General features: G+C 43.8%; 1 protein-coding gene across 3 annotated transcripts in view; it reads left to right on the plus strand.

Moving 5' to 3' along the window:
• Positions 1-27,078, plus strand: part of LZTR1 (leucine zipper like post translational regulator 1) — a 289,726-nt gene that overhangs the window by 29,179 nt on the left and 233,469 nt on the right. For all 3 annotated transcript variants that reach the window (XM_084611172.1, XM_084611173.1, XM_084611171.1), the window contains exons 3-5: positions 4,699-4,755; positions 5,606-5,685; positions 9,544-9,652. In XM_084611172.1, the coding sequence (XP_084467298.1) occupies positions 4,699-4,755; positions 5,606-5,685; positions 9,544-9,652 (246 nt within the window). The remainder of the gene's footprint in view (positions 1-4,698; positions 4,756-5,605; positions 5,686-9,543; positions 9,653-27,078) is intronic.

Here is a 27,078-nt window from a genome sequence, read left to right on the forward strand (position 1 = left end):
ATACTGAATTTTCTTAACGTAATCAGTATTTTTATGTATTTGGGTGGTCCAAAATTCAGGTTAATATCAGTAAAAACTGAATAATAGCTTTTGTAAAACACGGGTGTGACATTCTGTACCTGATAGTAGCACCCTGGAATCCCATATTCACCATTCCCATCTGATTATGATATGTTTTGTACAAAAAGTATGCCTTGTGAGGTATCAATTTAAAAGTCTTGATCTGCTGAACATGAATATCCTGTTAGATTGTATGTATGATCATGTTATGTGAAGTTATGAAGTATTGCTTTATATGTTAAACAACAAAGTAAAAGAAGCAGTGAGAGGCAAAAAGGCATCCTTTAAAAAGTGGAAGTTAAATCCTAGTGAGGAAAATAGAAAGGAGCATAAACACTGGCAAATGAAGTGTAAAAATACAATTAGGAAGGCCAAAAAGGAATTTGAGGAACAGTTAGCCAAAGCCTCAAAAAGTAATAGCAATTTTTTTTTTAAGTGCATCAGAAGCAGGAAGCCTGCTAAACAACCAGTGGGGCCAGTGGATGACTGAGGTGCTAAAGGAGCACTCAAGGACGATAAGGTCATTGTGGAGAAACTAAATGAATTCTTTGCATTGGTCTTCACAGCTGAGGATGTGAGGGAGATTCCCAAACCTGGATTGTAGTTTCCTCAGGAAGTCAGTGGTGTCTCGAAGGTAGCTGGGAGTGCTGGTAGCGTAGGGGCTGAGGAGAGTCTCTACATAGCCAGACAATCCTGCTGTCAGGGTGCCAATGCCTGAGATGATGGGGCGCCCAGGATTTCCAGGTTTATGGATCTTGGGTAGTAGATAGAATATCCCAGGTCGGGGTTCCAGGGGTGTGTGTGTGCGGATTTGATCTTGTGCTTTTTCAGGGAGTTTCTTGAGCAAATGCTGTAGTTTCTTTTGGTAACTCTTTTTCTTTTGTAGAGAAGCAAAGTGTGTGTAGTAAATGGCTTGTCTAGTTTTAGCAAAGTCCAGCCACGAGGAAGTTTGTGTGGAAGGTTGGTTTTTTATGAGAGTATCCATTTTTGAGAGCTCATTCTTAATCTTTCCCTGTTTGCTGTAGAGGATGTTGATCAGGTGATTCCGCAGTTTCTTTGAGAGCGTGTAGCACCCTGATAGCAGGATTGTCTCGCTATGTAGACTCTCTCCTCAGGCCCTACGCTACCAGCACTCCCGGCTACCTTCGAGACACCACTGACTTCCTGAGGAAACTACAGTCCATCGGTGATCTTCCTGATAACACCATCCTGGCCACTATGGATGTAGAAGCCCTCTACACCAACATTCCACACAAAGATGGACTACAAGCCGTCAAGAACACTATCCCCGATAATGTCACGGCTAACCTGGTGGCTGAACTTTGTGACTTTGTCCTTACCCATAACTATTTTACATTTGGGGACAATGTATACCTTCAGATCAGCGACACTGCTATGGGTACCCGCCTGGCCCCACAGTATGCCAACATTTTTATGGCTGACTTAGAACACAGCTGCCTCAGCTCTCGTTCCCTAGCACCCCTCCTCTACTTGCGCTATATTGATGACATCATCATCATCTGGACCCATGGAAAAGAAGCCCTTGAGGAATTCCACCATGATTTCAACAATTTCCATCCCACCATCAACCTCAGCCTGGTCCAGTCCACACAAGAGATCCACTTCCTGGACACTACAGTGCTAATAAACGATGGTCACATAAACACCACCCTATACTGGAAACCTACTGACCGCTATTCCTACCTACATGCCTCCAGCTTTCACCCTGACCACACCACATGATCCATCGTCTACAGCCAAGCTCTGCGATACAACCGCATTTGCTCCAACCCCTCAGACAGAGACAGACACCTACAAGAGCTCTATCAAGCATTCTTACAACTACAATACCCACCTGCGGAAGTGAAGAAACAGATTGATAGAGCCAGAAGAGTTCCCAGAAGTCTCCTACTACAGGACAGGCCGAACAAAGAAAATAACAGAATGCCACTAGCCGTCACCTTCAGCCCCCAAGTAAAACCCCTCCAACGCATTTTAAGAATCTACAACCTATCCTGAAGGATGACCCAACACTCTCACAAATCTTGGGAGACAGGCCAGTCCTTGCCTACAGACAGCCCCCCAACCTAAAGCAAATACTCACCAACAACCACATACCACACAACAGAACCACTAACCCAGGAACCTATCCTTGCAACAAAGCCCGTTGCCAACATATCTATTCAGGGGACACCATCACAGGGCCTAATAACATCAGCCACACTATCAGAGGCTCGTTCACCTGCACATCCACCAATGTGATATGTGCCAGCAATGCCCCTCTGCCATGTACATTGGTCAAACTGGACAGTCTCTACGTAAAAGAATAAATGGACACAAATCAGATGTCAAGAATTATAACATTCATAAACCAGTCGGAGAACACTTCAATCTCTCTGGTCACGCGATTACAGACATGAAAGTTGTGATATTACAACAAAAAAACTTCAAATCCAGACTCCTGCGAGAAATTGTTGAATTGGAATTCATTTGCAAATTTGATACAATTAATTTAGGCTTGAATAGAGACTGGGAGTGGCTAAGTCATTATTCAAGGTAACCTATTTCCCCTTGTTTTTTCCTACCCCCCCTCCCCCACCGACGTTCTTGTTAAACCCTGGATTTGTTCTGGAAATGGCCCACCTTGATTATCATACACATTATAAGGAGAGTGGTCACTTTAGATAAGCTATTACCAGCAGGAGAGTGGGTTTGTGTGTGTGTGTGGGGGGGGAGGGTGAGAAAACCTGGATTTGTGCTGGAAGTGGCCCAACTTGATTATCATACACATTGTAAGGAGAGTGATCACTTTAGATAAGCTATTACCAGCAGGAGAGTGGGGTGGGAGGAGGTATTTTTTCATGCTTTGTGTGTATATAAAAAGATCTTCTACACTTTGCACAGTATGCTTCTGATGAAGTGAGCTGTAGCTCACGAAAGCTTATGCTCAAATAAATTGGTTAGTCTCTAAGGTGCCACAAGTCCTCCTTTTCTTTTTGCGAATACAGACTAACACGGCTGTTACTCTGAAACCTGTCATAGATTTTTAAGTGATTGCAAGTAGTGAGACATAAGTCAGAATTGGTTACAAAGAAATAAAAGGTAAAATGCAAACTGATACCTAACTTAACAAGCTAAGTGAACGTAAAGCAAAAGGCTCTCTCACCATATGTTCTAGTAGAAGACTACTAGAATCTTTCAGCCAGGATCCCTCCCCACTCCAGTGATGCTTCCTTTTTCCTTCATGTGTTGTTGATGCTGTGAGTAGAGATGAAGGGAGAGATAATCTGGGGAGTTTGTACCCCTTTCTTATAGCAACTCTCTACTTTGAGAATCGTCTCCAGCTGGGGTTCAGGCAACAGTCTGTGGGATAGGAATTTCCAGCTGTTTCTTTGCCAACATATACATTTCTGTCTCACACCCTTTTTCTTGCCAAAGAATGACTGCTTACCCAGGTGATAGTCCATCGGATTTTGTAGACACCTGGCTGAGGCATCAGTTTGCCTTTCGTCTCTGAGGAATTGGTTTGTGTCTGCTTTTCTGAATTTGGAGCATGTTACAGCAATGTTATACAGTAAAATCTTTACATACAATGTTGCCATGCATATTTTACCAGGACACTAATGATCAGTACATTGTGAATTTTCAAATGATAGCTTTGTACAAAATCCATTATAGTTTTCTAAAAAGGGTGAATGAACGTAAGGATACAGACTGTCACATGCACATGATTCATTTCTTTCTGTGTAAGAATGATGATCAGGGTCCTTAGTTTTTCTATCTTTTATGGGTATTTGCTGCAGGAGTGAGAGCTCCCCAGGGCCAGATGATGAAAGTCTTGAGAATTTATGTTGGGGCCAGACCTTAGAAATGTTGCTGTTCCAATACTCTTCTCTTCAGATAGATGACTTATACTGGAGCCATGGCTCTTTGCCTTGGTAGCTCTGTATTTGTGAGAGTGTCAGCCATTCATGCTCTAGAGGGCTAGTCTCAAAAACAAGAGAGCAGAAATAGAAGGGATGGAGAGGTGGGTATTGGGTGTCAACAATGAATAGAGGTAAGAGGAGAGACTGCTGCATGAGGAGAAGTTGAAAGGACTAGGACTGTTTTAAGGAGGACATGAATAAGAAAGGACGTGACTGAGGTATAAAATAATAAGTGATATAGAGAAGACAAATTAGGCACTTCTGTTTACCCTTTCTCAAAATACAAAGTAAGAGGGGACATCATATAACAGACAGGACACTAAAACTGATAAAAAGACACACCTTTTCTTTTGGCTGTGGAAATTCCTGCCACAATACATCCCAGATGACAAACACTTAGTAGGATCGTAGAATGATCTATTTATATGGATATTAAGAATATTCACAGCTGTACTCACCAGAAGAAATATTTTTTTCCAAGGGCTATAAACTCTTCGGTATTCTGTAAGTGCCAACAATCGGGTTTCTTTTTTTTTTTAAATCATTTGGTACTGGCTATGTGAGAGACAGCATACTGAACTAGCTGGATCCTTGCTGTGATCTGCTCTGGCAATTCCTATTCCTACAAAGTTTTAGTGCTGTTGTAGTTTGTCTTTATTCTGCATATGTAGCTAAACATTCATTACATCTTTTCCATCTCTTTCCGTTGCAGAAAAACAATGTTGAATGACCTATTGAGATTTGACGTAAAGGATTGCTCTTGGTGCAGGTATGAGAATATTTCTCATTTTTATTACTGATTTAATTCCTGCCATAGAAGTCTACTGGACTTGACAGCTGTCCAAAATGGGTTAACTTAAGTAAAAACTTCTTTGGGAGCAGGAGATTATTTGACTTTTTTTCCTGGAGTCGAGGTTATTTTAATTTCCACCTCATTCATGTATTTATTGATGTTCGGTGAGATCCTCACTCCTGTTTCAGCCCCTTTACACCAGGTAAACGGGTGGGAGTTGTGTAAAGAGCCCCAGTTACAGCAAGCACTGTGGAAGACAGTTGTAGAGCTGACTTCTGAGAATCCCCTCGCAATTCCTGGTGTAGGGGGCATGCCAGGGGCTATGTCAGTGGTGCTGCTGAGATTTGGGGCAGCACTGCTGCCCCTAGAGCAGCCAAGGGAGGCTGCTGTAGTTTAGACAACCTCTGAAGGCTGTCTTCATTACCGAGAGAACTCGTCCAGCTCCCAGAGCAGCCCAGGATTGGGAAGGGTTAAAGCCAACTTCGCCCCACTCCAGCCTGGGCTGTGAGCGGTGTGTTATCTTACTATGTAGCTATATAATAATGTTGCAGAATTTATTTCAACATTCATATTTAAACTTTGCATAATATATTTAAAAAAAGAATTAAACTTAATAAAACACTTAATTTACCATAAAATCATGGTCAGCATGATTAGAAAATATAGAATCAATGAAAATGCTTATTTATTAACACTGAAATAACGACTTCAGTTAATTGCCTTCCCAAAACAAATATCTTCATACCCAAGTTAAATAATTTCTTTGTGTACTTGAAACACACAAAGGAAGCAGCAGTCAACCCTATCTTTTTGTATTATCCCCCAGGGCTTTTACCACAGGGACCCCTCCAGCGCCCCGGTATCACCATTCAGCGGTAGTCTATGGGAGCAGCATGTTTGTGTTTGGTAAGCCAGTGACAAACTCAGGCTTTGTGTACTGTGAATAATGAATGTTTTGAGAATTTATTGGGCTGTTTTTTAAAAGGGAGCCTTAATTTTAAGAGGTGTGTAGGCATGAGTCGAAGATCTCCAGTTCAGTCCCTCCCTGTGGCTGATTTATGGCCAGGACTTCAGGTTTGAGTTTCCTTTCTTTTGCCCCAGAAAAGACTGCATACCATCAGAGGTGGTAAAATGCACAAAACCTATTCTACTGCAACACCTTCACGAGCTGCTCTGCCTGTGCTGGAAAGAAGACGAAGTACCACAAGAAATGAGAGACATCACTCTCTATAAAAACAAGGGTGACAGGAGTGACTGTAACAACTATCATGGCATTTACTTTCTCAGCATCATGGGAAAAGCCTTTGCATGAGTTGTCCTGAACAGACTTCAGACCCTTGCATACAGAATCTATCCTGAATCACAGTGTGGCTTCAGAGCCGAAAGGTCTACTTTTGACATAATCTTCTCACTGAGACAACTAGAAGAGAAATGCAGAAAACAGTGCCCCTTCACATAGCCTTTAGAAGCAGACTATTTTTGCTTCTAGAAAAGATTGGATGTCCCCCCAAGCTCTTGAGCATGATTTGGTCCTTCTATGAAAACAGGTATGGTACAGTCCAATATGACTGTTCAGTCTCAGAGGCTTTCCAGATTTGTAGGGGGGTCAAGCAAGACTGTGTACTTGCCTCAACTCTGTTTTGGATCTTCTCCTTACTACTGAAACAAGCTTTTGGTTCCTCAACTGAAGGAATCGACTTGTACACAAGATCTGATGGAAAGCTGTTCAATCTTCACAGGGGTAGCCAAGCTAGTCTGTATCCACAAAAACAACTAGGAGTCCGGTGGCACCTTAAAGACTAGCAGATTTATTTGGGCATAAGCTTTTGTGGGTAAAAAAACCCACTTCTTCAGATGCATAGAGTGAAACTTGTTCAATCTTGCAAGACTCAGATCTAAAACCAAGACTTGGAAGGCCATCATCTAACACTTCCTCTTCGCTGACAGTGCAGCTGTGACAATCCACACAGAAGTCCATCTCCAAAACCTCATGGATAGTTTTTTCCAATGCCTGCCAAGGCTTTGGGCTTACCGTAAGCCTAAAAAGAAGAACATAATGTGCCAAGGAATTGAAGAAGCACCCTCCATCAACTATGAGCTTGAAGTGGTGAATTAATTCACATATCTGGGGTCCACTGTTGCAGTCAATCTTTCACTTGAAACAGAACTCAACATCCGCATTGGAAAAGCTGCCACAACAATGTCTGACTGAGCAAGAGGGTATGGCAAAACAACAAACTGACAGAAAACACAAAGATCTGTGTGTATTGTGCGTGTGTTATCAGCACACTTTTGTACAGGAGCAAGACATGGACCTTACACTGTCATCAGGAAAAGAGGCTCAATAGCTTACCTATGAGTTGCCTTTGTTAGATTTTTGGAATCTCCTGGAGCTGTTGCTGAGCTGAGCTGAGGTGCTCAAGAGGGCCAGTATACCCAGGGCCAAACACTCCTCAAACAGAGACGCCTCCACTGGCTTGGGCATGTGTGCCGAATGAATGATGGGTGCATCCCAAAGGATATCCTGTATGGTGACCTGGCATCTGGAAAAAGAGCCAAAGGGTGCCCAAAATTTCAAGGATGTGTGCAAGCAAGACCTCAAAAGCAATGGATGTGTGTAACTGGGAAGATCACACTCAGGACTGCAGCCTTTGGAAAGAAGAGCTTAACAAAGGTCTCCAGAGTTATGAGAGGAAGCAGTTCAGCTTGGAAGAGAAGAAAAGAGCTTGCACAAGGCAGAGCCCAAAGGGTCAAAATACCACCTTTAAATGTGTCAGATGCAGCAGAGATTCTCTCTCTCTCAATTCAGTCTCTTCAGTCACAGCCACAACTGCCATAAAATCAATTGAGTAAATTCTTTACCTCTCAGGTACATATCCATGGTCTCTCGAGACTGAAGGATGCCTACTACTTGTGTAAAATAAACAACTACTCAACTACTTAAATTGGTAGCCTTTAAACAAATAGGAGCTCCTCATTCATAGCCCAGTGGCAAGTGACTTCCTTCCAATGCATTAAAGAGAAGGCTGGACAGCTGAATAATTAAATCACCTACTTGTCAGAGACTTCGGGTTGTCCCTTTTCTTTACCCTGCTTTATCTAGTTTAAGGTTTTACCCATGGTAGGGAATAGTTTTTAAACCTGTTCTTAAAGATGGTTTGTGCTAACACCGATTAAATGTGTTGTGCCTAATCAGTAATCTATTATGCCTAATTGTTAATGGTACCTTAGAATAGTTGGGCCTGATCCACACTGACCAGGCAAACAGTGTTTAACTTGTGTTTGCAGAAATAGTGTTTAAACCAGGGCTTAAAAATGATCCTTTAGTACAGGTAAAGCTGTGAAAACGAGCCCCTCTCAAAGTTGACTATGAAGATCCTATTGCCCTAACTATCAACATAACATCATGAGCTTCATTTTCAGCACTTAGCAGGGCTCTGCTTGGGCTCCTTCCAATGCTAATTCACTTTTCTAATATGAGAGGAAACACCGGTTCTTTTGATTGACAAATGATCAAAATATTGTAACCTTACCTTACCTCAGAAAACTTTGATTCACATGGATTAAAGGGTTTGTAGTATTGCTGATGATTCAGTAGGTGAGGTTTTTCCCACTGAGCCTGTGCCATTAGTGTTGTGCCCAGGGGACTGTAGTGGTGGAGGGACAGGCCTTTTCTACAGTAGAGGAACTTGTGGCTGTGTCCTTCCATTATTGGGAAGTGCTCTTTTGCCACATACAAACTTGCTAAAGGCAACTATTTTTCTGCTATCCATTGGCTTAAGTTATCCTGATTCCCCATGGGGGATAAGTGCTAATCAGTGTTAGTTCAGCTAGTAGAGTGCCAGTGTGGACACGCCTGACCACCGTGGTAATACAGTTGGTGCAAATAGTCCTCCCATCACTGTCTTGCAGAGTACCAGACACTACAGATGTGGCCTGTGTGATCTCCTTTCTGCATTCCACTGTTAATGGGTCAAGTTGTCCAGGAGCCTCCTAGCCCTGTGGAGCTCACTTGCAAGCCATTTTCAGAGACAAATTTTTTTAAGTGATATCACAGTGTGCTACCATCCGTACCTTCGTATTTTTGTGGGATGAGCAGTATGTGCAGAGCTAGCTAGGAACGTCATCAGATATAGTGTACTAATGGCTGTGTCAGCAGCTCTCCACATTGGGTATCAAACACAAGAACCTGTGCTGGCAAAAGACCTGAGGCGGTGTCTAGAAATAAAGGACCATAATAAAATTCCTTGAATTATCAAAAGACCCTATCTGTTCTAGAAGGATTGGGCAGCATCACCTCCAGAGAGCCTGCCATTCATCATGATAATAGTGGCTGACAATGCTAACTCTTCTGGAGAGAGTCTCCAAGATGAAGAGGATAGACAGAATGTGGCCTGTGCTATACAGGAGGTCAGACTAGATGATCACAATGATCCCTTCTGGACTTACAATGTATGACATGCACTTGGCTGTCTGGGGGCTTGGAGATCACAGTCTAGGATTTTGCCACTGCCAGACAGGGCTTGTTAGGAAATACAGCAGTTGAGGTCCAAACATCCCTAGAGCTTTTAAAAAAAAGTCTTGAGATTTTTTTTGTAATGTAAAGATAGAGGAGATAACCTTAACATAGCTCTATTATTCTATATGATAAACTGTTCGGTGGAGTTATGTCATTTTCAATCAGCTATTTGCTAAAGTTCATAATAACTGAGTATACATTGTGCCAAGTGTGAAACTTTGTCTAATGAAATTGTTGTTATCCAGGTGGCTACACTGGAGATATATATTCCAATTCCAATTTGAAGAATAAAAATGATCTTTTTGAGTACAAGTTTGCAACTGGCCAGTGGACAGAGTGGAAGACTGAAGGAAGGTAAGGGGCTGGGTGTCATGGAACACGAGCCTCCATTAGGAAATAGTTGTAGTGGCAGTAGTAGGCAATGCTATTGCTAAGTTTGCACAACAGGTTCTATTATAGCCTCTTGTTGTTATAGACTCAAAAACTTTTGGGCTGCAGTTTTCAAGCAGGGACTGTCCCAAGGTAAATGCTCTTCGAAAGTTTTGCCAAAAATCCCTTAATCTATTAATCTGTATGACAGTGGAGGGGGAAATACGTTTTTGTTTGGTTGGTTGTTTTTTGTTTTGCATTGTTTTAAAAAAAATTGTTGTGTGATGTTTTCTTTCCAGGAGTCAGTGCAAATTTATTAATTGGTTCACCACTTCATCAATGGAAAGTGGATATACACCAGCCTTTGTACTCTGAACAGTTTTGCCACACACTTCATACAAACTCACTGGTAAAGATAAACAGTCAAACAGATTTATTAACTACAAAAGATAGATTATAAGTGATCGGCAAAAAGTCAGAGTTAGTTACCAAAATAAAATAAACTAGAAGCACGCAGTCTAAAGTCTCAACCCTATTAAACTGGACAACATCTAGATTAAGAACTTTTTCTCACCCCACTGGATATTGCAGTTCATAGTATACAGATTTCACCCTTGAAACCTGGGCCAGCATCCTCTGTTGGATCTTCTGTGAGTGTCTTTGTTGCTTGCAGCATAGGTGGGGGCAGGAGAAAGGCGAAGCATCGGCCTCTATGTTCTGTTTTATACCCTCAGTCCCATGTGCTTGGGGAACACAAGTCCAGGCATGTCTGGGGGGCATTGCTGAGTCTACAGGAAAGGTTGAGAAATTCCCCTAGTGTGGTCTTGTGCAGGTGAGTCATTGAACTGTAGCTTCCTTGCTGGACAATGGCTGTTGATGGGTTGTTTGACACCCCGCCCGGGTGTTGGTAGACATACCCTTAGCATCTTATTTGCTTTTTTCGACCACTGTTGCATTTTGAGCATATGTCTTCATGCAAACTCCACAGTGATGCCTGCATAAGTTGTTATAGTTAATTCAGAACTTGTAAGGTGTATGAGTAGTTCCATTTTATCCTTCCAATGTGCATTATTTTGCATTTTTGGACCCTGAACTTCATTTTCCATCATGTTGCCCATTCACCTAGCTCAGTTAAGTCCCTCTGGATTCCTTTGTCTTCTCTGGACTTGAATAACCTAAATAACTTGAGTTTGAGTCTGCAAATTTCACTACCTCACCACTCTTTAATTAACATATTTGACAACATTGGGCCTGGTACAGAACCTTGAGGCCATGGTGAAGACTGATCATTTATTATTGGGCATTTGAAAATGTAGGCCTCAGTATCTGGGAATTGGTCCTGCTTTGAGCAGGGGGTTGGACTAGATGACCTTCTGGGGTCCCTTCCAACCCTGATATTCTATGATTCTGATTCTATGATCTGTACCTCACTCATCTGTAAAATTGGCCTTATAATCAAAGCCTTGTGTATTCTGCAGCTATGGGATTTGCTGTGGATTTTATCCTTGCTGCAGAGCTGTGCTCCAGAATCTCAACTTTGTTCTAAAAAATTACATTTCTAGGCCTATTAGTTGTGCAGATAACATTGAACACTTGATCAGAATGTAAGCAATGAAATGATCACCTTAGTCTGCCTGAAATGGTAGTCGCCATTTTCATAGATAATAAAGCCAGAAGTGACCACTGTGATCATGTAGTCTGACCTCCCATATAACACAGGCCATAGAATTTCCTTGAATTAATTCCTGGTTGAATTAGAGTAGATCTTTTTAGAAAAACATCCAATCTTGAGTTAAAAATTGACAGCATTGAAGACTCCATCACAGCCCTTTGTAAATTGTTTCCATGGTTAATATACTCTGACTGTTAAAAATTTGATTTTATTTCCAGTCTGAATTTGTTTCTAGTTTCAACTTCTAGTCATTGGATCTTATGCTTTTGTCTGCTAGTTGGAGAGCCCTCTGTTATCAAATTTCTTTTCCTCTCTGCATAGGTACTTATAAACTGGAATCAAGTCTCCCCTTGATCTTCTCTTTGTTAAACTAAACAGATTGAGTCCATCACTATAAGGGATGTTTTCCAATCCTTTAATCATTCTTGTGGCTCTTCTCTGAACCCTCTGCTGTTTATCAATATCCTTTATGAATTGGGCACACCAGAACTGGACACAGTATTCAAGCAGCAGATGTGTCATTGGCAAAGAGAGGTAAAATAATCTTCCTACTCCTCAGTTGTCTGCTGTTTTATACATCCAAGCCCTTTTGGCCACAGTGTGACATTGGGAGCTAATTTTTAGCTGATCATCCACCACAACCCTCAAGTCTTTTTCAGAGTCACTTTTTCCCAAGATAGAGTCCTGCATCCTGTAAGTATGGCCTGCATTCTTTGTTCCTAGAGGTATAACTTTACATTTTGCTGTATTGAAATGCATGTTGTTGTGCCCATTTTACCAAGTGATCTAGATTGCTCTGTATCAGTGACTTGCCTTCTTCATTATTTATCATTCCTCCCATCTTAGTGATCTGCAAATGTTCGGTGATGATTTTATGTATTCTTCCAGGTCCTTAATAAATATGTTAAATAGAGTAGGGTCACGAACCAATCCCTGTGGGACCCCACTAGAAACACCCACCCAGTGATGATCCATGTTTACAATTACATTGTAATTGTAATGTGGGATTGTAGCTAAACTTAAATTATAATGTGGAGGTTGGCTAAACGTAAAACTCCCGTTCAGCAGAAAATACAGAGTTGAAGTAATGCTGTGGGAGGTGTTGTCTTAATTCTGCATGTCCTGGTTTGGAAATGTTCAGTTTAGCCCGTCTCCACATTCTGGAAGGGCACAAGTCAGCACTAGGTAGACTTACATCTACATTAAGTTTTTTGGCTGTGAATTTCCCATCTTTTTGAGAATGCTGTGGAAGTGAGGGGGGCATAGTTGGTGGGAACACATAGGAGGGAACCTCGTGCGGTCTTTCTAGGCACATCTTACCATCAATGAGCTACCATGCCCCAAGTAGTGCTGTAAAGGCCGTGATCAGGAGGGAAGGTTGTAGCTAATGGATTGTGAAGAGTGTATTTAGCAGCTGGAGACAGCAAGGGGAGAGGAGACGTAGAATCCCTAGGCCACATCAGGGACTACTGTGGGGAAAACAACTCTGCACACCCACCTGTACATAGGAGGCTTGCATAAGTTAGAAATGGCTCATGTCCATATTAGTGGTGGATCTCTCTTCCTGGTCTCGGTGCTGTTGGACAGAGCTTGCCTGTTTTTAACGCTCTCCAGTCTCAGCATTGTATTTCTGTGGCATACGTTGTTCCCAGCCTCAGTTCCAGACCCAGTCCATCAAGCTTAGTGCTGCCGGCCAGGAGTTCAGTGAGCCTCTCGTGGCTCAGAACCACTTCATCCTGACTGGGACTTTTGTACTGGCCAAACTGGTGTTATTTTCAGTGTGGCAGCTAGTTTCTCCCACCTCCGCCTGGCCCATACCACCATACCAGATTTCACATCCCTGACAGAGTACTACCAAAACTGTCTCAGAGCAAGATCCAGGGAGGCGGGTAGATGGCATTGGGAGTACACTTGTGGGGAACTGAACATCTCTAAACTTCACATACCACTCGCACTTCCAAAAGGAGCTTCGTTGTGGCCCAGATACTGAGGGAAAGGCTGGTTGAAAGCCCTAAGGTGCACAGCACATATCTCCCAATGAGTGAATTGGAACTCAAGCTGCATATGTTTAAGGGGAGTGCTTGTTCTCCAAACTCACCTTACTCAGGACTTGTCTACACTGGCAAGTTTCTGCGCAGTATAGCAACTTTTTGTGCTCAAACTGCAGACGTGTACACACTGCCAAGCTACTTTTTGTGCAAAAACTCCTCAGTTGCAGTGTTGCAAAAAACCCACCTCAATGGCTATTTGCACAGAGGCTCCAGCGCTCTGTTGTCAGTGCAGACACTTGATTGCTTTCTGTGCTGTAATTGGTCTCTGGAGCTGTCCCATAATGCCTCAAGTGACTGCTCTGCTCATTGTTTTGAACTCTGCTGCCCTAGAGACATGCACCCCTCCCCTTTCAAAGCACTGTTTCTGACAGCCATTGCGTGCTGTACTGATCTGCTCCGGGACACAAAGCAAACCATTTCCCCTGGAAAAATCATGGAGCAGGTCCTCAAAGAATCAATCCTGAAGCACTTACATGAGAGGAAAGTGATCAAGAACAGTCAGCATGGCTTCACCAAGGGAAGGTCATGCCTGACTAATCTAATCGCCTTCTATGATGAGATTACTGGTTCTGTGGATGAAGCGAAAGCAGTAGATGTATTGTTTCTTGACTTTAGCAAAGCTTTTGACACAGTCCCCCACAATATTCTTGTCAGCAAGTTAAAGAAGTATGGGCTGGATGAATGCACTATAAGGTGGGTAGAAAGTTGGCTAGATTGTCGGGCTCAACGGGTAGTGATCAATAGCTCCATGTCTAGTTGGCAACCGGTGTCAAGTGGAGTGCCCCAGGGGTCGGTCCTGGGGCCAGTTTTGTTCAATATCTTCATAAATGATCTGGAGGATGGTGTGGATTGCACTCTCAGCAAATTTGTGGATGATACTAAACTGGGAGGAGTGGTAGATACGCTGGAGGGCAGGGATAGGATACAGAGGGACCTAGACAAATTGGAGGATTAGGCCAAAAGAAATCTGATGAGGTTCAATAAGGATAAGTGCAGGGTCCTGCACTTAGGACAGAAGAACCCAATGCACAGCTACAGACTAGGGACCGATTGGCTAGGCAGCAGTTCTGCGGAAAAGGACCTAGGGGTGAGAGTGGACGAGAAGCTGGATATGAGTCAGCAGTGTGCCCTTGTTGCCAAGAAGGCCAATGGCATTTTGGGATGTATAAGTAGGGGCATAGCGAGCAGATTGAGGGACGTGATCGACCCCCTCTATTTGACATTGGTGAGGCCTCATCTGGAGTACTGTGTCCAGTTTTGGGCCCCACACTTCAAGAAGGATGTGGATAAATTGGAAAGAGTCCAGCGAAGGGCAACAAAAATGATTAGGGGTCTGGAACACATGACTTATGAGGAGAGGCTGAGGGAACTGGGATTGTTTAGCCTGCAGAAGAGAAGAATGAGGGGGGATTTGATAGCTGCTTTCAACTACCTGAGAGGTGGTTCCAGAGAGGATGGTTCTAGACTATTCTCAGTGGTAGATGAGGACAGGACAAGGAGTAATGGTCTCAAGTTGCAGTGGGGGAGGTTTAGATTGGATATTAGGAAACACTTTTTCACTAGGAGGGTGGTGAAGCACTGGAATGCGTTGCCTAGGGAGGTGGTGGAATCTCCTTCCTTAGAAGTTTTTAAGGTCAGGCTTGATAAAGCCCTGGCTGGGATGATTTAATTGGGGATTGGTCCTGTTTTTGAGCAGGGGGTTGGACTGGGTGACCTCCTGAGGTCCCTTCCAACCCTGATATTCTATGATTCTATTATTGTGGAATGCTCGTGCTGTTGAACACAGGCGTGTGTGCCTGTGTGTGTGTGTGAGAGAGACAGTGCTGTGCAGAGAGCCCAGGGAGGGAGGCGGAGGCTGATGTCGGGGTTTCCCCCTCCCCCTGCCTCAGAACTGGTTGCTTCCTGCTGCTGTCTGAACTTACAAGTCAGCATGCTGATGTACTCTCTGACCCCAAACCACAGTCTTCCCTTCACCCCACACCCACACTCCCTGTCTCACACACTTTCTCCCCCACCTGCTTAGTTGAATAGCAGCTGGCAAAGTAGTAGGACGACCATGGAAGAATAGAATTGCACCATGTGTTGCTGTGCTTTCCCTATGAGGCATTGCAAACCCTTCCCAAAGCACCCTGAGACCAGCTGCACAGTGGGCTAGATACCACAATGCACTGCTGTCTTTGCCATTGCAAGAGCTGCTAATGTGGATGTGCTCCAGCGTCACAAGGAGCACAGTGTGGACACGCAATGGCAGTTTAATTCCAGTGTTTTAATAAAAGTGGTAAACTTGTGGCACAGAAACTTTGCAGTGTAGACATTTTCTGTGTGTCACTTACACAGGAGTTCTGTGGAAACAATAGCTCAGAGGTGAGACCTGTCCATGAGCAGAGTAGCTAAAAGCTTTTGTAGTGCAATAACTTATGAAATATTTCTAAACAGGTCCTTGGTACCCTTGAATAGCTGAGTTCAGGATCAGTCCAGCAATATAAATTTTGAGGCACTGAGCCGTAGCTGTTTTTTTCCCCCCTTGCCCAGTGCAAAAAATGTTATAAGAATCTGAACTTTCAAACCAGCTCATTTTTGTGGAGGGGGGCACTGTATCCTGACCAACCAATCCTAAATGTGCCCCATAAAGTCTATCCCAATCCCTGTTGCACTTAGAAAAGTTGGCTCATAAACAGAAATCTCTGCTCAGTATTAACTATGGAAGTTACTATCACTCCTCCCTAATACTGGTTGCATTTGTAGCCCCAGGTGAGAGCTCTAGTTAGGAGATACCAGAATATCTGTTGTCCAAAGGGCAGGATTGGCACTCATAATATTTAGGTAGGGTTTGGTTCATGAGCCACTACCTGTTTCATGTAAGACACAGCTGGCTGTAATGCACGCTGACATCCCTTAGTTAGTTGGCACAGTTTAACACACCAGGCTCCAGGTGCCCTAGTATCATAGTGCATGTGTAAAGCATTTTCTGACGTGCATCGCAACCACAGGCCAATTTTCAGAGCTGAACGGACCCTGTGAGAAGTTTTAATATATTGCTTCCCCTGGAATTGGGTGTCAGATATAGCTGAGGTCATAAGAATGGTCATACTGAGTCAAACCAACAATTCAATCAGTCCAGTATCCTGTCTCTGACAGTGGCTGGAGCAAGATGCTTCAGAGGGGATGAAGAGAATGAAAAGAACAAGACAATTATCAACTGAACCATCCCCCTGTCCCAGTTTCTGGCAATCAGAGGGTTCAGGGAGACCCAGAACATAAGGTGTTACATTCCCTGACATTCTTGGCTAATAGCCATATATGGAACTATCCTCCACAAACTTACCTAATTCTTCTTTAAATCCAGTTATACTTTTCAACATCCCCTAGCAATGAGTTCCAAAGGGTGACTGTGTGGTGTCTGAAGATGTACTTCTTACATTTGTTTGAAACCTGCTACCTGTTAAATTTATTGGGTGACCCTTGGTTCTTGTGTTATGTGAAGTGGTAAATAACACTTTCACTTTCTCCACACCATTCATGATTTTATAGACCTCTGGCATATCCCCTCCTTAGTTGTCTCTTTTTGAAGCTCATCAATAAGCTAAGATTTTGTCATGGTTATTTTTAGTAAAAGTCACAGACAGGTCATGAGCAATAAACAAATTCATGGAGCCCGTGACCTGTCTGTGACTTTTACTAAAGATAACTCTACAAGCTGGGGGGTGGGAGTGGGGAAACGGAGACATGGCCCTGGTTGCATTCCCTGGCGGAAGCCACGGTGCAGGGGTGCACGGCCATGGTTGCAGCCCCTGGCGGAAGCGGGGCAGGAGTGCATGGCCCTGGCTGCAGCCCCTGGCGGAAGCCATGTGGGAGGGGCACACTGCCCTGGTCGCAAAATCCTGCGGAAGCTGCGGGGCAGGGGTGCATGGACCCGTAATAGCCCCTGGTGCAAGCTGCAGGGCAGGGGCGCATGGCCCTAGCTGCAGCCTCCGAAGAAGTTATGGGGGTCTGGTAAAGTCACGGAATCCAGGACTGCTGTGACCAAATGTAGCCTTAATCATCAGTTCCAGTCTTTTAATCTTCCTCTGTATGGAAGTTTGTAACCCTAATCGTTGTTGCACTTCTCAGTACTTCGTCCAGTTCTACTATATCTTTTTTGAGATGGGGTTGTCGTGGTGCCTGGAGTGACTCTCAGCTGACAATACCCAAACTCAGGACAGATTGTCAGAAAATAGGGCAGACATCCCCAAACTGGTGGTATAGTCTGTCATTAGATTCACTAAGCCAGTAATAAAGAGTACTGCTGGACCACTATATTAGTTTTACCCTGGAATACAGATAATTCCCTTCCTTCCCCTTTTTATTACCCAGACAAACTGGACTTTATGGTGTAAGGTTATTAAAATTAAAAACACAACACATTAGGTTTTTCCAGTCCTAAAAGACCAGTCATTCACTGAAGGTCACTGGATGTTCAGGATCTCCCCCAAAACAACACTGGAGCCAAACTCTCTAGTAACTAAACTGTATTGTGTAAGAAAATAAATTTAGTTATTAAAAGGTCAAAGCCGAGAAAATATATTACGATTGAATCAGAATCATAGAAGATTAGGATTGGAAGAGACCTCAGAAGATCATCTAGTCTAACCCCCTGCTCAAAGCAGGACCACTCCAACTAAATCACCCTAGGACTTTGTCAAGCTGGGCCTTAAAAACCTCTAAGGATGGAGATTCCACCACCTCCCTAGGTAACCCATTCCGGTGTTTCACCACGCTCCCGTGAAATAGTGTTTCCTAATATCCAACCAAGATCTCCCCCATGGCAACTTGAGACCATTGCTCCTTGTTCTGTCATCTGCCACCACTGAGAACAGCCTAGCTCCATTCTCCTTGGAACCCCCCTTCAGGTAGTTGAAGGCTGCTATCAAATCGCCCCTCACTCTTCTTTTTTGCAGACTAAATAATCCCAATTCCCTCAGCCTCTCCTCATAAATCATGTGCCCCAGCCCCCTAATCACTTTTGTTGCCCTCCACTGGACTCTCACCAATTTGTCCACCTCCTCTCTGTAGTGGGATGCTGAAAACTGGACGCAATATTCCAGATGTGGCCTCACCAGTGCCGAATAGAGGGAAATAATCACTTTCCTTGATCTGCTGGCAACGCTCCTACTAATGCAGGCCAATATGCCGTTAGCCTTTTTGGCAACAAGGGCACACTGTTGACTCATATCCAGCTTCTCGTTCACTGTAATCCCCAGGTCCTTTTCTTAAGAATTGCCACTTACCCAGTCAGTCCCCAGCCTGTAGTGGTGTATGGGATTCTTCCGTCCCAAGTGCAGGACTCTGCACTTGTTCTTGTTGAACCTCATCAGATTTCTTTTGGCCCAATCCTCCCATTTGTCTAGGTCACTCTGGACTCTATTCCATCTCTTCAGTATATCTATCTCTCCCCCCAGCTTGGTGTCATCCGCAAACTTGCTGAGGGTGCAATCCATCCCATAATCCAGATCATTAATGAAGATGTTGAACAAAACCAGCTCCAGGACCGACCCCTGGGGCACTCTCCTAGATTCTGGCTGCCAACTAGACATCTAGCTGTTGATCACTACCTGTTGAGCCCGACAATCTAGCCAGCTTTCTATCCACCTTATAGTCCAATCATCCAATCCATACTACTTTAACTTGCTGGCAAGAATGTGGGACCATATCAAAAGCTTTGCTAAAGTCAAGGTGTATCATGTCCACCGCTTTCTCCATATCCACAGAGCCAGTTCTCATCAGGTTGCTCAGGCATGACTTGCCCTTGGTGAATCCATGTTGACTGTTCCTGATCACCTTCCTCTCCTCCAAGTGCTTCAAAATGGATTTCTTCACGATCTGCTCCATGATTTTTCCAGGGACTGAGGTGAGGCTGTAGTTCCCTGGATTATATGAGTCTACTTATTAGCAGAGATATAAAGTCTGCTAATTCTCCGTAAATCTCTTAGTCCTTCCATGAATTTTTCAGGGAGTCCCCAAATGAGTTTTTGGGGATCTCAGTTCAATGGCTCAAACTCCCCTTTTAGAGTACAGCAGATCAGAGATGTTGGATTAGTCCCATGAATCCATATTTATAGCTATCGTGCACAGAGAGTAAGCTGCCAGGTGTCTTCACAGAAAACCCATCACAGCATGTGTTTTCCTCTGACAAAGAATAGATACTTGAGTCTGTGAAAAGTCCCAGTGGCACTTGCTTGGAAGATCAAAGGCTTCAGCCTGAAGGCTTCAGTTTTGTAAACACCATGTGATTGCCAAACAGTTCTCTATTAAGTAAATTCACACCTAAATGCTAAATACATGCCTTTTGATCCAATGACAATTGAGTATAGTTGCATACATACTGTGAAGATAGTATAGAATTACAAGACATGAAAATTAGTTAGTAACTACGCGTTCTTCTTCAATTGCTGGTCCCTATGTGGATTCCAAATGTGGGTGTGCATATGCACCAGAACGATTCATAGTGGTGTTTGTTGACCCATGCATGCGTCAGCCATGTGGTACATCCAAGGCGAAGAAAGGGGGTGGTCTCTACACCATTTTGGACCTTCTCTCCCTGACAAATTAATGTGCAACTTCCGTTTTCGTATGGTGACGCTCCTCCTTATCCTTCCATGGCTTTTCTGTGGCGCCTGGTTCACGGTTCTTGATATGAAAGACGTTTGTTCATATAAACATCCATCCCACGCATCACAAGTGTCACGGAGTGTGGGGGAGTCCAGGCCCTGCACCCCCCTTCCTGGGATTCACTGAGACTCTCAGCCAGCCAGTAAACAGAAGGTTTATTGGACAACAGGAACACAGCCCGAAACAGAGCTTGTGGGGTACACCCAGCACCCCTCAGTCAAGTCCTTCCGCGGGAGCAGGGAGCTTAGACCCCAGCCCTGGGGTTCCCTGTGTACCTCCACCCAGCATCAAACTGAAAACTAAACCCCCCCCAGCAGGCTCTCTCCTGCAGCCTGTCTTCACATTCCTGGGCAGAGGTGTTACCTCCCCCTCCCGGCTCAGGTGACAGGTTCTCATTTCTCCCATCCCCAGGGCACATTCCCAGGTCAACACTTCCCCCTCCCTGCTGAGTCACATCGTCACAACAAGTTCTTATGCTTCATGGTGGGCACCTCCTATTATCAGTTTTGTGTCCTCCCCTTTGGGATTGCCACCCCCCCATGTCTTCACAAAGGTCTTCACGGTTGTGGTAGCTTACATGTTGTGGCATCTTTGCAAGCAGGCTTGCTAACCTAGTGAGGAGGGCTTTAAGTTAGGTTCACTGGGGGAAGGAAACCAAAGCCCTGAGGTAAGTGGGGAAGTTGGATACTGGGAGGAAGCATGATCAGGAGAGTGCGAGAGGGGAGAGGGCTCCTGCCTCATACTGAGAAAGAGGGACGATTGGCAAGTTATCTTAAGTGCCTAAACACAAATGCAAGAATCCTGGGAAACAAGCAGGGAGAACTGGAAGTCCTGGCACAGTCAAGGAATTATGATGTGATTGGAATAACAGAGACTTGGTGGGATAACTCACATTACTGGAGTACATGTCATATAAACTGTTCAGGAAGGACAGGCAGGGCAGAAAAGGTGGGGGAGTTGCAATGTATGTAAGCAAGCAGTATGACTGCTCAGAGCTCCGGTATGAACCTGCAGAAAAACCTGAGAGTCTCTGGATTAAGTTTAGAAATGTGAGCACCAAGGGTGATGTCGTGGTGGGAGTCTACTAAAGACCACCAGACCAGGGGGATGAGGTGGACGAGGCTTTCTTCCGGTAACTCAAGGAAGTTACTAGATCGCAGGCCCTTGTTCTCATGCGAGACTTCAGTCACCCTGATATCTTGCTGGGAGAGCAATACAGCTGTGCACAGACAATCCAGGAAGTTTTTGGAAAATGTAGGAGACAATTTCCTGGTGCAAGTGCTGGAGGAACCAACTAGGGGCAGAGCTCTTCTTGACCTGCTGCTCACAAACCAGGAAGAATTAGTATGGGAAGCAAAACTGGATGGGAACCTGGGAGACAGTGACCATGAGATGGTTGAGTTCAGGATCCTGACACAAAAGGAAGAACGGAGAGCAGCAGAATACGGACCCTGGACTTCAGAAAAGCAGACTTTGACTCCCTCAGGGAACTGATGGGCAGGATCCCCTGGGAGAATAACATGAGGGGGAAAGGAGTCCAGGAGAGCTGGCTGTATTTTAAAGAATGCTTATTGAGGTTACAGGGACAAACCATCCCGCTGTGTAGAAAGAATCGTAAATATGGCAGGCGACCAGCTTGGCTTAACAGTGAAATCCTTGCTGATTTTAAACACAAAAAAGAAGCTTACAAGAAGTGGAAGCTTGGACAAATGACCAGGGAGGAGTATAAAAATATTGCTCGGGCATGCAGGAGTGAAATCAGGAAGGCCAAATCACACCTGGAGTTGCAGCTAGCAAGAGATGTTAAGGGTAACAAGAAGGGTTTCTTCAGGTATGTTAGCAACAAGAAGAAAGTCAAGGAAAGTGTGGGCCCCTTACTGAATGATGGAGGCAACCTAGTGACAGAGGATGTGGAAAAAGCTAATGCTTTTTTTGCCTCTCTCTTCACAAACAAGGTTGTTAGGGGGCTTATTCCTTCACCCACTTACTTCCCTGGTCCTTCTCACATGAACAGAGAGCAACAATACCCGAAGTCCAAAGGTGCAAACAATTTGATGTTTATTGGGGTGAACTTCCAGCAAGCATGATTCCAGTTTCCTTCCTTAGTATCCTCCTTCCCAGCTCTGACACCACAGAGCCTTACACCTGTGTCCCTGTTCCGATTCCTGCCCTTAGCCAAGCATGATTCCAACTTCCTTACTCCCATTCCCTGTTCCCATTTCCCCCTTTAGCAAAACATGATTCCAATTTCCTTACTCCCATTCCCTGTTCCCATCTCACACACCCACATGCCCACCCCCACCCCCACCCCCGTCACTTCCTCATTGACTACAGATTATATAGTAAAACTTGAGTTCTGCTTAGCTATACCTTAACCAATCATTTTCCTGAAATTTAACTAACCAATCCTAACATATTGTAACATGATTATGTAACCAATTATATCCCACCACCTCAATTAGTTTACACCCAGCAAAATTAATTATGCAGCAGACAGGAACAATCACAGAACCAGACAGAGATTATACAGACAAACAACAGCAAAGTGGGAACTATAATGACAAAACAATACAGAAGTGAGGATTCCACATCCCAGCTATTGATAAGTGAGTTCTTGCCAGACAGGATGCTATCAAACTAAGTTTCCTTTTACATTTTCTAGGCACTTCCCTTTCTCTGGAGGTGATAGGAATACAATCCTGTCCTGATAGTGCCTAACAGCCCAATAGCACCTTATTTCAATGTGACTAGTTTGGAATGTGAGGATGTGACCGGTCGCTTCCCAGCTTATGGCTGCCTCTGCTGCTTAGCCAAAGGCCTGAGCCTAAGCACAGGGCCACAAACTGTCACAGTAAGAGAAGGCCCTTACACTGGCAGACAGTGGTTTTGATTCTTTCTTTTATACCTCTATCACTAGCCAAGTGATAAGAATACACCTAAATTCTTAGAGTATAGGCCTTTACAGACAGGCCTGAATATCTATATCCTAACAAAGGTCAGCTCCCAGACTACTGCACTGGGCAGCACAGCATGGGGAGGAGGTGACCAGCCCTCTGTGGAGAAAGAAGTGGTTTGGGACTATTTAGAAAAACTGGACGAGTATAAGTCCATGGGGCCGGATGTGCTGCATCTGAGAGTGCTAAAGGAGTTGGCGGATGTGATTGCAGAGCCATTGTCCATTATCTTTGAAAACTCATGGCGATCGGGGGAGGTCCCGGATGACTGGAAAAAGGCTAATGTTGTGGCCATCTTTAAAAAAGGGAAGAAGGAGTATCCTGGGAACTACAGGGCAGTCAGCCTCACCTCAGTCCCTGGAAAAATCATGGCGCAGGTCCTCAAGGAATAGGTTCTGAAGCACTTAGAGGAGAGGAAAGTGATCAGGAACAGTCAGCATTGATTCACTATGGGCAAGTCATGCCTGACTAATCTAGTTGCCTTTTATAATGAGATAACTGGCTCTGTGGATGATGGGAAAGCAGTGGACATGTTATTCCTTTACTTTAGCAAAGCTTTTGATACGGTCTCCCACAGTATTCTTGCTAGGAAGTTAAAGATGTATGGGCTGCATGAATGGACTATAAGGTGGATAGAAAGCTGGCTAGATTGTTGGGCTCAACGGGCAGTGATCAATGGCTCCATGTCTAGTTGGCAGCCGGTATCAAGCAGAGTGCCCCAAGGGTCGGTCGTGGGGCTGGTTTTGTTCAGTATCTTCGTTAATGATCCGGAGGATGACATGGATTGCATCCTCACCAAGATTGCAGATGACAGTAAATTGGGAGGAGAGGTAGATATGCTGGAGGGTAGGGATAGGATACAGAGGGCCCTAGACAAATTAGAGGATTAGGCCAAAAGAAATCTGATGAGGTTCAACAAGGGCAAGTGCAGAGTTCTGCACTTAGGACAGAAGAATCCCATGCACTGCTACAGACTAGGGAGCGAATGGCTCGGCAGCAGTTCCGCAGAAAAGGACCTAGGGGTTACAGTGGACGGGAAGCTGGATATGAGTCAACAGTGTGCCCTTGTTGCGAAGAAGGCCAATGGCATTTTGGGATGTATAAGTAGGGGCATTGCCAGCAGATCGAGGGATGTGATCGTTCCCCTTTATTCAACATTGGTAAGGCCTCATCTGGAGTAGTGTGTCCAATTTTGGGCCCCACACTACAAGAAGGATGTGAAAAAATTGGAAAGCGTCCAGCAGAGGGCAACAACAATGATTAGGGAGCTGGAGCATATGATTTATGAGGAGAGGTTGAGGGAACTGGGATTATTTAGTCTGCAGAAGAGAAGAATGAGTGGGGATTTGATAGCTGCTTTCAACTACCTGAAAGGGGGTTCGAAAAAGGATGGATCTAGGCTGTTCTCAGTGGTAGCAGAAGACAGAACAAGGAGTAATGGTCTCAAGTTGCAGTGGGAGAGATTTAGATTGGATATTAGGAAAAACTTTTTCCCTAGGAGGGTGGTGAAGCACTGGAATGCCTTACCTAGGGGGATGGTGGAATCTCATTCCTTTGAGGTTTTTAAGGTCAGGCTTGACAAAGCCCTGGCTGGGATGATTTAGTTGTGGATTGGTCCTACTTTGAGCAGGGTCTCTTCCAACCCTGATATTCTATGATTCTTATGTGTTGACTCGGGCGCTCCCTCTTTCCTTACCTCAATTATTGGCTTCTCGTTGCACCCTCTCCGACCAGTCTTCTCCGCACAATCCGGACCCTCTATGCACTCCTGGACTACCTAGGTATCTGCATCAATAACACAGAATAGAGAGTGTACAATGCTCACTTTATATTATTATTTTTTATTACAAATATTTGCACTGTAAAAAAGATGTTAAAAAATCTACAAGTTGAAGCATGAAAGGGCATATGAATGTTTAGTATATGTGGCACGTGAATACCTTTGCAACGCCAGCTACAACAGTGCCTTGCGAATGCCTGTTCTCACTTTCAGGTGACGTTGTGACGGGTTGGATCACAGAAACCCCCTTGGAGGCTGCCAACTGATGTGCCAAGACTACTTCTGCTCCTGCTTTCCTGCCCTGTCAGGTTAGGACTTCAGTGCCCTGCCTGGTTTGAGCGAGACCCGCTAGCCTGCTGCAAACCCAGACCCAGGTCTGAACCACATCCCCTAACAGCTGTAGGCTTAACTGAAAGCTGTTTACAGAAGTGTTCCTGTCTTTAACACTCAGATGCCCAACTCCTAATGGGGTCCAAACCCTAAATAAATCCTTTACCCTATATAAGCTTTATACAGGGTAAAAACTCATAAATTGTTTGTCCTCTATAACACTGACAGAGAGATATGCACAGCTGCTTCCCCCCTTCCCCCCTCCAGGTATTAATACATACTCTGGGTTAATTAATAAGTAAAAAGTGATTTTACTAAATACAGAAAGCAGGATTAAGTGGTTCCAAGTAGTAACAGACAGAACAAAGTGAATTACTAAGCAAAATAAAATAAAACACACACGTCTAAGTCTAGTACAGTAATAAAACTGAATACAGATAAAATCTCACCCTCAGAGATGTATTAATAAGTTTCTTTCACAGACTGGACACCTTCTTAGTCTGGGCACAATCCTTTCCCCTGGTACAGCCCTTGTTCCAGCTCAGGTGGTAGCTAGGGGATTTCTCATGATGGTCGCCTCACTTTGTTCTGTTCCACCCACTTATATATCTTTTGCATAATGCAGGAATCCTTTGTCCCTCTCTGGGTTCCCACCCCCTCCTTCTCAATGGAAAGCACCAGGTTAAGGATGGATTCCAGTTCAGGTGACATGATCACATGCCACTGTAAGACTTCATTATCCACTTGCCAGCACACAGGTATACAAGAAGACTTACAAGTGAAACAGAGCGATCTACAGACAATTGTCCTGGTTAATGGGAGCCATCAAGATTCCAAACCACCATTAATGGCCCACACTTTGCATAATTACAACACGCCCTCAGAGTTATATTTTATAGTTCTAGTTTCAGTTACAAGAGTCATACATTTATACAAATAGGATGACCACACTCAGTAGATTATAAGCTTTGTAATGATACCTTACAAGAGACTTTTTGCATGAAGCATATTCCAGTTACATTATATTCACACTCATTAGCATATTTTTATAAAATCATATAGAGTGTGTCACAGTTGTAAATAAGAAGCTGGCAGCATTATTTCCCGTAAAAATGTAAACTTGTTTGTCTTAGTGATTGGCTGAACAAGAAATAGTACGGAGTGGACTTGTAGGCTCTAAAGTTTTACATTGTTTTGTTTTTGAGTGCAGTTCTGTGAAAAATAAAATTATACATTTGTAGGTTGCACTTTTACAACAAAGAAATTGCATTACAGTACTTGTCTGAAAGTGAATTGAAAAATACTATTTCTTTTGTAAAAGGAAATCATTCCTCACTAATCTATACAATTAATTATTTGAGGGTGTCGTCAAGCACATGGTCAACATCCAAAAATATCTATAATAAATTTAAATTGGTAGCCTATTATTGTTTAACAGTGCGATTAAAACAGTGATTAATCACAACTATTTTTTAAAATCTAGTTAATTTGTTTTGCGTTAATCGCTTGAGTTAACTGCGATTAACTGACAGCCCTAGTTTTCAGAGAACTATCCACAGTGACTCCAAGAGCACTTTCTTGATTGGTGGCAGCTAATTTAGACTCCATTTTGTATGTATGTTTGGTATTATTTTTTTCAGTGTGCATTACTTTACACTTATTAACATTAAGTTTCATCTGCTGTTCTGTTGCCTGGTCGTCCAATTCTTGTGATCCCTTTGTAACTCTTTACAGTCTACTTTGGACTTAACTATCCTGAGTAATTTTGAATAATCTACAAACATTTGCCACCTCACTGTTTACTCCCTTTTCCAGATCATTTTTGGACATGTTGAACAGCACTGGTCTCAGTACAGATCCTTGGGGGACCCCATTATCGCTGTGAAAACTGGCTGTTTATTTCTACTGTAGTTTCCTATCTTTGAACCAGTTTCTGATCCATGAGAGGACTTTCTCTCTTCTCCCATGATTGTTTA

The sequence above is a fragment of the Lepidochelys olivacea genome, assembly GCF_965140295.1.
Source record: "Lepidochelys olivacea isolate rLepOli2 genome assembly, chromosome: 21".
Classification (NCBI taxonomy): Eukaryota; Metazoa; Chordata; order Testudines; family Cheloniidae; genus Lepidochelys; species Lepidochelys olivacea.